This window comes from Lolium rigidum, chromosome 2, assembly GCF_022539505.1.
Source record: "Lolium rigidum isolate FL_2022 chromosome 2, APGP_CSIRO_Lrig_0.1, whole genome shotgun sequence".
Classification (NCBI taxonomy): domain Eukaryota; kingdom Viridiplantae; phylum Streptophyta; class Magnoliopsida; order Poales; family Poaceae; genus Lolium; species Lolium rigidum.
In genome coordinates this window covers 182,188,698-182,199,029 of record NC_061509.1, presented here as the reverse complement: position 1 = coordinate 182,199,029, position 10,332 = coordinate 182,188,698, and the positions used below count along the sequence as shown (strand labels likewise).

The 10,332-nt window shown below is 52.0% G+C and overlaps 1 protein-coding gene across 1 annotated transcript; it reads left to right on the top strand.

Annotated features, from left to right (window-relative positions):
• The first annotated feature begins 5,908 nt into the window (after positions 1–5,908).
• On the top strand, positions 5,909–8,253 carry LOC124687797 (2-hydroxy-6-oxononadienedioate/2-hydroxy-6-oxononatrienedioate hydrolase 1-like). Its single transcript, XM_047221540.1, has 4 exons — positions 5,909–6,553; positions 7,561–7,656; positions 7,779–7,846; positions 7,957–8,253. The coding sequence occupies exons 1-4, from the start codon at positions 5,909–5,911 to the stop codon at positions 8,084–8,086; spliced, it is 939 nt and encodes a 312-aa protein (XP_047077496.1). The 3' UTR covers positions 8,087–8,253.
• The last annotated feature ends 2,079 nt before the right edge of the window (positions 8,254–10,332 follow it).

Sequence of the window (10,332 nt, the reverse complement as noted above, 5' to 3'; positions counted from 1 at the left end):
TTTATTTTTCTATTACAATTATCTTGTACTCCCCCATTCTATATTAATTGTCGTTGCAACACCTAATATAGAATGGAGGGAGTACATGGTAAATTATATGCTGTCATTGATAGAACTTGATACATGAGTGTAAAAGTTTTGGGCCTACACTGACAAGAATTTCTCAACTTGGCATATTTTGCGGGCTACAATTATTTTGAAAAGTATGATTGCTGGATAATGACATGCCCAAAATAGGATATGGAGACTAAAACATAGCATCACACGATGTGCATATGCAGGGACCAACACATATATGCAATGTTGAGGGTACAACCATATGAACTAAACTGTGGCTCTTGGATATTGTTATGTTGTCAAAATTTGACAATTGTAAGTTAGTATTGGAACCCTGCACTAGAATTAGCCAACCTACACTATCAATTTAGCTATGGTGGTTTCTAGAGATGACAACGATCCTACCCACAATGATCTTTTTTACCCCAACTACGGAAGGACTAGGCGAGCACACACTTCAAAATAAGAAGTATGAAAAATTATTAAAAGAAAGTTACAAGCACAGAGAGCGAAGAAATGCAAGTGAATCTTACTGATTTCAAAATATTGCAAAATCTTAGTGGGCCATGATTTTTTGTTCAAGAAGAGGCATATTCCAAGGTTAGCCTATAAAAGAAGTCCATTTGTGTAACTATGGAACACATAAGCAATATGTTCATCCTTCAAGTGAAATACTTTTCCACGACGTTTATTTCGAATGTTTCACTTAACTTTGTTGGCGACGTTGAGTCAACATCACTCCGATGGTGTGTGAAAGGACATGAAAATATCAACACAAGAGTCTATCAAGAGTATCCTCTTATGTACTAGTGGAGAAAATGTGATAAGTAGGGAAAAAATTCTCCAAAAGCAACATAAAAGTTGTTGTCTAGTTCCAATTAAATCCACATGAAGGGGTAGGAGCTCACCCAAACCAAGTATGATCTCTTCCACCATGGATAGCTTTTCCCCCACCATGAAAGCTTCACAACCAGGACACTTGACGGACCCCGTGCCCTCCCTCGTCGCTCCCGTGGGCGACGGGGAGGGAACCCTAGCCGCCCCCTTCTCCGGCCCCTACCTCTCCTCCTCCCCCTCCTCGCCGCCGCCGGACGGCGTCGTCGGGCAAAGCCTGGGCGGTGGCGGCGGCGGGGCCCTCCTTCCCCCTCGCATGGAGAAACGGCGCGGGCCGCGGCGGACGTCGAGGGCAACGTACTTGGTGAGGGGTGCGGCGGCACGGTCGGTCCTCCGGCGGCGTGGTGGCCTCGTGGTGGTGTCGGTGCAATCGGGGCGGCGTGCAGCAGCTGCTGCGGCGGCGGCGGCTGGTCCCGGGCGGCGCGGGCTCGACCCCATCTCTAGCAGCGGGGGTCTGCGGCACAACGGCGGCGGCAGAGGCGCGAGGATCTGGCAGGGGACGACGGCGGCAACCACTAGCGGCACGGCTGGCGGCGCAGCGCGGTAGATGGGCGGCGCCGGTGAGATCTGGGCCCGATCTGAGCCAGGCGGGCTCGATCTGGGCCTGGCGGGCCCCACTGCGTACGTTGGCCGCGACCATTCTGGGGCCAGGTGGGCCTCGGTTGGCAGCCACCGCGTGCCAGATCGGTGTCCGCTCAATCTTCGGTTCGACCTCTCACGCCCCTTGCCCTGCCGCTGGTCTGTATGGTGGTGGCCGCCGGTTGATGGGTTGGGCGAGGATGTCGGGGCGGCGGCCGTGGAAGCTGCACGGTTGGCTCTACGGCGGGCGACGTTGCGGTGGTGGTGGCTTCTCTTATGGGACATGGGGATGGCGTGGAGTGGGCGGCGGGGATTCCTGGCGTCGGTGGTGCTTCGGCAGTGGCGGCTCCCAGATCTTGTCTCGGAGGCTCTGTTTGATGACGGCGGGCTGCACATCGGTCCTTCGTGCGGAGGGAGTCGATTTCGGGCGAAAGCCCAGCGCTTTGGCGCCAACGGTGACGGCGCCCGTGGGTGTCGTGTCCCTCTTGGGGGCACCGTTGTGGTCGCTCCCCTGTGCGTGAGCTCCGGGTGAAAACCTCTGACCGTTCTCGGTCTCGGCGGCGGCGGGACCTTGTGTCGTCACCCTCTTGGGGGCGTCGCTGTGGAGCTTGGGTTCCCGTGGGCGGTTCTCGTTGTCATCGGCGGGCATGCTCAGATCTTCTCGCGGTGCTTCGATCCCGACGTAGGGTGGACTTGGCGGCTTCCTATCTTATACACGTGACATTGAGGCCTTAGTTCCTGGTACTTGTTGTCTGCGGGCAGGATCGGCGCTCCACGGCCCGGAGCGGGAGGGCAGGCGGCCCTCCCCAGCAAACAACTTGGTGGGTACGAGACGACGATGTCCGGTGGTTTCACAAGGAGGCGGGGTGCATCTTTAGTTAGTAGGGTCGGTTGTACCTTGGAGGGTGTGGCGTCTCCTTTATGTTCTCTGTTTGTATCTTTGATCTGCTTTGTAAGAGGTCTCCCTCACTACCTTGTATCGGTTTGGCCGTGTGCGGCTTTATTTATAAAGCGGGGCGAAAACCTATTTCGAGGAGGAAAGCTTCACAACCACTCCGCAAACACTTGGGCCTCTTCACAATGTTCACAAAGAGGTCACCAACACAACAACCACCAACCATCTAGGTGGTGGTGTCCTCCAAGAGCCCCCCACAGACACACACACATTGGGAAGAAGACCCATATGTACAGGGCCCCGAGAAATTTACTCGTTGGGGGTTCATGGTCCGGATAGGACTCGAAGTGGATCGGATCCGGGATCAGGTACGAATACAAGTACATATGTTATCGGATTATGCTCAAAAAAAAATATGTTATCGGATACATATGCGGAGAGTGTTTTACTCAAACTAACATGCAGATTATATGCATACTTAATTCGGAATGGGTACATATATCTTACAAATTTAACACCGAACAAATAGAAAGAAATAACCCCTAAGACAAAATAATAAAGTTATGTCAATAGTGTCAACTACAAGATCGTATACACATAAATATACTACTCCCTCCATCCATAAAAAGGATGTCTCAGTTTTATCAAAATATGCATGTATCTAGATGTATTTTAGTGAGTAGATATGTGCCAATTTAGATAAAGTTGAGACATACTTTTGGGGCCGGAGGGAGTACTTCACTACATAATAGTTTCTAAGTTTGATCCCACAAAAAAATACATTTTACCACTTCTTTATTTTTGATACGTTGATAATCGGCATATAGGTATAAGACTAATGAAATTGGCTAACGAAATTTTATTCAAATTTAAAGTATATGCACTTCATATCCACACATGCTTCAAAATCCCATATTGTAAAATAAATTAAAACAATGTCTACATCCATCCTACATTTCAAATATAAATATCAAATATTCCATACTTCCCGAACCAAATTTTGGCGCTGGTCCAGGAGCTATTCGATTGGTCCTACCGTCTTGATTTAGGAGCAGAGGGGTGTGGTCATTTTTGTTTTTCGTGATTTGTCCGGTGCCTATTACGGAGCGTCAACGGTAATGGTCGAAGGGGCTGCTTATTGATCCAACCACTCTGTTCAGATTGATTATTTGATCTTTATGTTGATCTTGTTTAGATTGCACGAGATTACTTTACTGTAATCAAGGACATCGAGGAGAAGATCTTATGGTAATATAGCACTACTACCCAGGAGATCACAAGCAAGAGAAGCCTAATTGCTTGCGTCATGTTATACCATGAACAAATAAACTCTAATGTGTAAGTTCATAACAATCTTGTAGAAGCGATGACCTCCCTTTCAGCGGGTCGCCAATGTTAGTTATACACTAATGTAGAGACGATGTACATTCCTTTGAGATGCAATGAGGATGTGTTCAGAAGATGGCAGAGTGTGCTCTCGCGGTGCCGCCTATACAAATCGCCTTCCACAGTCGAGTGTCGTCTTGCTCCTAGCCCGCGACGGGCTCCTCTGGCGTGGCTGAGGGACCGATGTTTTCAATGCCTCTCGAGAGGCCACTGTCCGTGCTCCTGCAGGGACCCAATTCGGTGCAGGAACTACCTCAAATTTGACCATATTGCTCGCTTCTTCGGTGCTATGCATTGTCCCGATCAATCTGCACCGCTTTGATGTTCTGCTTCACTGCCTCTCCAACCGGTTGCACCAACTGCTTCACCACCTTTCCAACCAGATGCACCCACCGTTGTTCAACCCTGCCCGCACCCAATGATGCCGCTACCCTTTTGGATGTGTGTTTGGAGCACACCCTTCTGGAGGAGGCTATGCTGATTCGCTCTGAGCTTCGCGATTGCCTTGCGCGGGTTCAGAATGTTTTGCTTAGAGTGGAGCGTGCTCTTGGCAAATTGCAGTTGCTACCTTTGTTGCCTAGGCTCGAGATCGATTCTTTCGAGCATATGGACATGTGGGCCTCTGCAACCGGTCGATTCTACTGAGTCCACCGAGGAGGAGTTAGTGGTTGTTGATGATGATGCAGTCGCTGAGATGGTGTTGTCAAAGTTTGTCGTTTGTGGTTGGGGAAGATTGCACCTTTGGTTCTTTCTCCCCCTCGTGCTAGGTCATATCCATTGTCGTAGCATGTTGTGTCGATTTCCTTTGTGTGCGAGGACATTGATGGGCTCATGTCTCCATTGATGCAGATCAAGCCCGATCTTCATGAGTTGTGTGAGGTGCTCTCTCTATTAATGATGCATCTGTAGGTGGTTGACTTGAGGACATCAGCGGTGGCTTCCACACCATCATTGCGGTGCTTAGCCAGCCGCTTGACTTTGTTGACCATGGTGAGAAGGTTAATGAGGTAGGTGAATTGGCACCTAACTTCGAGGCACTTTTTGCAAATGAGCTTTGCAACTTGCTTGTATGTTTGGAGGCGGCTAGATCTAGCAAGGAGATTGCTTGCCTTTGTACGAGGAAGGGTACGAGTTACAAAATCAAGAAGGTGAAGAAGTATCTCAGAAGCACAAGCAAAAAAAAATCCCTAACTCTTATTTAATAGATTTGGCCAAAGCTTCCGTTTAAAAAAATCATCTTTTGATCGAGAAAAAAAAATACTACTATCATATGCCACCAAGGCTTCCTTCTTATAACTTTTAAACCCCCTTTTAAATGTATGACGTTTAATCCCTAACTTTTTTTTTTGAAAAACAATATATATTAGGTCAGCAAGCCGCCTCATTAAAAACCTTCCAGCCCCCCCTTGAGTACCCTGGAAGGAAAAGAGTGCGTCTGAAACTTGCTACCTTACACAAACAGTTACACAGCAGGGTTACAATCAGCACTAAGGCTGTGAACAAGAAAAACCGGCGGCTCGACATTCCAGGTAAAAGACTCCTCCTGTACCAACGCAAATTTTGCGCAACAGTGGTTTGCCTCCCGCCGAACAGAAACTACATTACAAGAGATGAAAGATAAACTAATATCCCTAATCTCTTCCAGGATTGGACGAATCACATACCTATCCACCTCACCTTTTTGCCAACATCTCACCAGCTCAGCACAATCAACCTCAAAAATCACATGAGTAAAACCTCTCTCTGTAGCATACATGAAAGCATCTCTGAGAGCCAAGAAGGTAACTCCCTTTTAAACCCCCTTTTAAATGTATGACGTTTAATCCCTAACTCCTGTCTCAGAAGGTAACTCCTACTCCAAATTCGGGATTTGTCGTAGAAAATCGTTTCGCGGTTGAACCGGACTCTCGAGAATAGACATTCGCAGCCTCGCAGGCGGTAGGTACCGCCCCAGAGATTGTCTTCTTCTTGTGCAATCTGCATACAGATCAGACATGCAACAGCCACGCGCACGCACGATACAACTGTGAAACGACGTGACCAACCGCCAAGGTACCGCGCTCCGCGATCCAATCTCCAGCCCCCGCCACCGCAACCATGCCATCCTCCACGCTGGGCATCGCGCCGCTGCTGGACGCCTACTTCCGGCGCCGGTTCGCCGCGGCGGGGCTGGTCCAGGAGACCGTGCCCCTGGACGGCGGCGCCACCACGGTGCACTGCTGGCGCTTCCCGCCCGGAGCCGCGGCGAGCGAGGACCTCCCCGTGCTCGTCCTCCTGCACGGCTTCGGCCCGCCGGCGACGTGGCAGTGGTTCCGCCAGGTGGGCGCGCTGTCCCGCCGGTTCCGCCTCGTCGTGCCGAACCTCCTCTTCTTCGGCGGCTCCCGCACCTCGCACAAGGAGCGGTCGGAGGCCCGCCAGGCGGAGGCGGTGGCGGAGCTCATCCGCGCGGTCGTCCCCGCCGGCGCCCGCGTGTCGGTGGTCGGGACCAGCTACGGCGGCTTCGTGGCGTACCACGTGGCGCGGCTCCTGGGCGCGGACGCCGTGGAGCGGGTGGTGATCGCCAGCTCCGACCTGCTCAAGGGCGACGCCGACGACCGCGCCCTGCTGCGGCGCGGCGGGGCCGATCGCGTGGAGGACGTGATGCTGCCGCGCACCCCCGAGAAGATGCGCCGGCTCATGGAGCTCGCCTACCACCGCCCCCGCCGGTTCGCCCCGGGGTTCGTGCTCCGAGACCTCATACAGGTACGTAACTGCGCCCACGATGCTTCAATTTCTTAGATCCTTTTCCTCCGGCCGCCATGCGTGGGCGTGTCGAGTTCTTGGGGACTTCGGACCATACGCATTCTGACCTGCCGGTAACTAGGAAGCATGCAGGCGGGCAACATAGCAAAAACTTTGTCTTGTCCTTATTCGCCATGAGGTTTTTCGAATTCTTAGACGTTCTCCAGAGACAATATCAAAACTTTTGTCTGAATTTCCCCTGATCGTTGCGTGCTCGGACTTGAACGTGCTTGCCCTGTCTGTCCAGCCTAAAGCCGCGCCGCGCCTCTACCAGCAGATTAGTTCGTCCAACGGCCTCGCCGCGCTAGCTACCAGTCTTTCGTCAGTTCGTCACCATCTACTCTGAACAGTACGAGCTCCCGTCTCCCACCCGTGCTTCCTATCAAATTCCGAACGGCCGTTCCAGCCGCTCGCTGGGTACCCTTTCTGTTGCGAAGGACCTTTCTACCTGCCGTGTTTTCCAACTTCCTCAGCGGCGAAGGAGATAGTGGACAGGTGAACGACCTGTACGCGCTGCATCTGCCTACCTAGCTATATCCCAGCAAGCGACAGCATGCCTCGCCGTCCTTCACCTTCCTCCAACCTTTTCTGACGCGAAAGTCCATGTCAGGCGACAAAATGAACTGTTTGTTAGACGGCCATACGTCTCGTCTGAGACACCATTCATTCAAAAGGCCCCGCCATGATTTCCAGAAACACTACTAGTGGCCATGACGGCTTTAAAGGTCCGGTAGGCTGTAGAGTGATTGAAATACATACCACGTTGCAATTAATTAGTACTGTAGTATTGTGCTTTTGGGAGTACTACGTACTAGATTGTGTCATCTAAACAATTGCAAACACAACTTTTTCTTTTCTTCGAGAATCATACATCCTCCATGGTTTTTGTAGCTTCGTGTGAAAAGGTCCACCACCAACTTGATTTGAGTGTAACACTACCACATATCCAAAACGTGTGTGTGTTGCAGTATCTCTACACCGACAACATAGAGGAGAAGAAGGAGCTGATCAAGGCGATAACTCTAGGGGACAAAGACAAGTTCCAGCTCACTCCACTCCCCCAGGTACATACTAGCATATCCTGCAGACAGACAAAGAGAGTGCATTGCCTACCATGCTACATTTCTTTAACCAACTTGCCAAGTGAGCTCATAATTTATTCACATCTCCGCGCCATGTTTTTCAGCAAGTTCTTGTGCTGTGGGGAGAGAATGACCAGATCTTCCCCATAGAGAAGGCATTCCAGGTGACAAGGTCAGCACAACACTCTCTGCTCTTGCTTGGTTGGTGTTGCAATCTGGTTGAAACCCTGTCACACAATGCACTGTAACTTATGCATGAAAAACGTGTGCAAATCGATGCAGGCAGCTAGGTGCGACTGCTAGGCTGGAGATCCTGAAGAACACTGGCCACATGCCGCAGGAGGAGGACGCAAAGAGGTTCAACGAGGCTCTGCTCAACTTCTTGCTACCGGCTCCGATTTCATCACTGTGACGCGAATTTCATTGCCGATATCTGGGAAGAGATGGTCGGGATTTCATAATTTAAGATATGTCTTGCCTGTATAGACTGTAGTTAGCTTATTTATCGGTTCGGCGTCTCAGACCAAAAGTACACTCAGCATCTTTAGGGGAAAAAACGTTGCAATCGGTTTGGGCTGCTTCTGCTCTCTACATATGCTTGGCCTATGATCTTACTATTACCAAATTAGAATAAGGGCATCTCCAACGGGCGACGCATCCAAAAATGTTCGCGCGCGTCCATTTACGTCGGTCCAAATGGTTGAAATCGACCGCACGTCCGTTTGCGTCGGGGGAGGCTCCAGTGGGACGACGCATTTTATCTCTCGAATTTCTATTTTTTATAACATGAAAACATAATTTACATAGTAAAAGAAAGGAAAAAAAACTAAAGAACGCCCGCGTCTACAGGTTCTCCTTGTCGTTGTCGATCACGACGAGCTCTCGTACCAGCCACGGCCAGTTGGGAAGCGGCGGATCATACGCCGGGCGCGTCGGCGGTGCTGGAGGTGGAGGAGCCCAGGCCTGTGGTGGAGGTGGAGGAGCCCATGCCTGTGGCGGAGGAGGAGCCCAGGCCGGAGGTGGGCCCCCCACGGGTTGTATGGCGGAGGTGGAGGCGGTGGTTGAACCGGTGGCATGGCCGAGTCCTGTAGCGCCAGTCGTAGGGCTTCTTCCTCCGAGAGGCCCGGCGGCATGATGCCGGTGGCGTATCGGGGCAGCGACGGCTGCACGGGTCGGTCCACCTCTGAGGCGAGGACGCTGAGCCTCGCGATCTCGTCGTTTGTCATGTTGTCCGGGTACTGAAACTCCCGGCCCTACACCATGGCCAACTGCCATTCCTAGAAAATGCACGCGACGTAGTGGTCGTTGTCGTCCTTGGCCTCCTCGTTGTGGTACGCCAGTGCCTCGCTGTAGTCCTCGTCGTCGTCGTCATCCTGTGCAGGCATCGGGGCATGCCGTCTTCGACGAAGAGGCGTCGGTGGATGGTCGAAGGGGAAGTCACTATCGCCCATGAAGCCCGCCCTCCTCCTCGGATCCCTCTCGGACTCGAGATAGCTGCATCAGCTGTCGGAGTCGATGTCGTAGGCGGGATCGACACGGAGGTCCGGCGGAAGGTACCGCCCCCTTCGTCGGATCTCGGCACTCCTATCTGGCTCGCGCGCAGGCACGGGAGGGACGGGCACCCGGCGGTAGCTGAGCCGCCAGGCATGTGCATGTCCCCCCAGGCATCGCACGGCGTCCAGTTCGCGTGCATCAGCCTCCCCACGCTGATGGGCAGCGGCACCCTGTACGCCCGCTCCCCCTTCTTGGTGCCGCCGTCGGACGCCTCGAAGTCATTTTTCTTCTTCCCCATGGTGCTGCGGTGGTGGTGGTGAGAGTGGAGGTGTGGGCGATGGAGGAACGATGCCGGTGGACTTTTAAGATCGGCCGCGCGCGGGAAACGATGTCATTGAAGGCGGCGCAGAAGCTCAGCCGCCGCCCGCCAGTGTGCGCGCAGAAGAGGCAGTCGCGACATTGATGGTGAAGGCTGCGGCGCTGACGCGGAAGCGCTGACCGCGGAAGCGATGCCCTCAATACAGGCTCGCTGTCAGGCGGGCCCGGTGGAGAAACGAGCGGTCACTTGGTGCGTCCGTGCAGCGTCCGCCGCGACGCATTCCAGTACAAATATGCGCCGGGTTTGCGTCGATGGGGACGGCCCGATCACGATGCGTCGCCCCGCTGGAGGTGGTACCAGACGCATTTTCGGCCCGAGTGGACGCAAATGATCGCTTAGTGTCCGTTTGCGTCCCTAACACACAGGAGCACTGATAATTGAGTGTAATGAATTATTGATTCAGCAGGATAGCCGAGGACTTCAGATACCGTGTTTGCTGATGTCAATGTCATAGAATTTAGCTAGTATATAATATGTTTAGAGCAAAAGTAATGGACTGGCTCAAATAAGAACTTTTCGCTTGCAAAACTCCACATCTAAATCACGGTATAATTGATGAATTGCCACATACTAAATCTTTCACCCTTCTCCCTATATATATCGAGGCCCTAGAGGTAACCTTGTCTACTGTTTGCTTCGCCTACCACACATAGACGTTGGTTCCAGCAAAGAAATACGATTATGAGGAGCGGCATGGTTTATGTGATGACCATCTTGCTTATCGGATGCCTTGCAGTGACTACCCAGAGTAAGCAGATCTATATTTGTCATCGTCTTGATTATAA

Coding starts and splice junctions, on each gene's coding strand:
- LOC124687797 (XM_047221540.1), top strand. CDS start 5,909: ATGCCATCCTCCACGCTGGGCATCGCGCCGCTGCTGGACGCCTACTTC. Junction 6,554..7,560: donor TGCTCCGAGACCTCATACAG/GTACGTAACTGC, acceptor TGTGTGTTGCAG/TATCTCTACACCGACAACAT. Junction 7,657..7,778: donor AGCTCACTCCACTCCCCCAG/GTACATACTAGC, acceptor CATGTTTTTCAG/CAAGTTCTTGTGCTGTGGGG.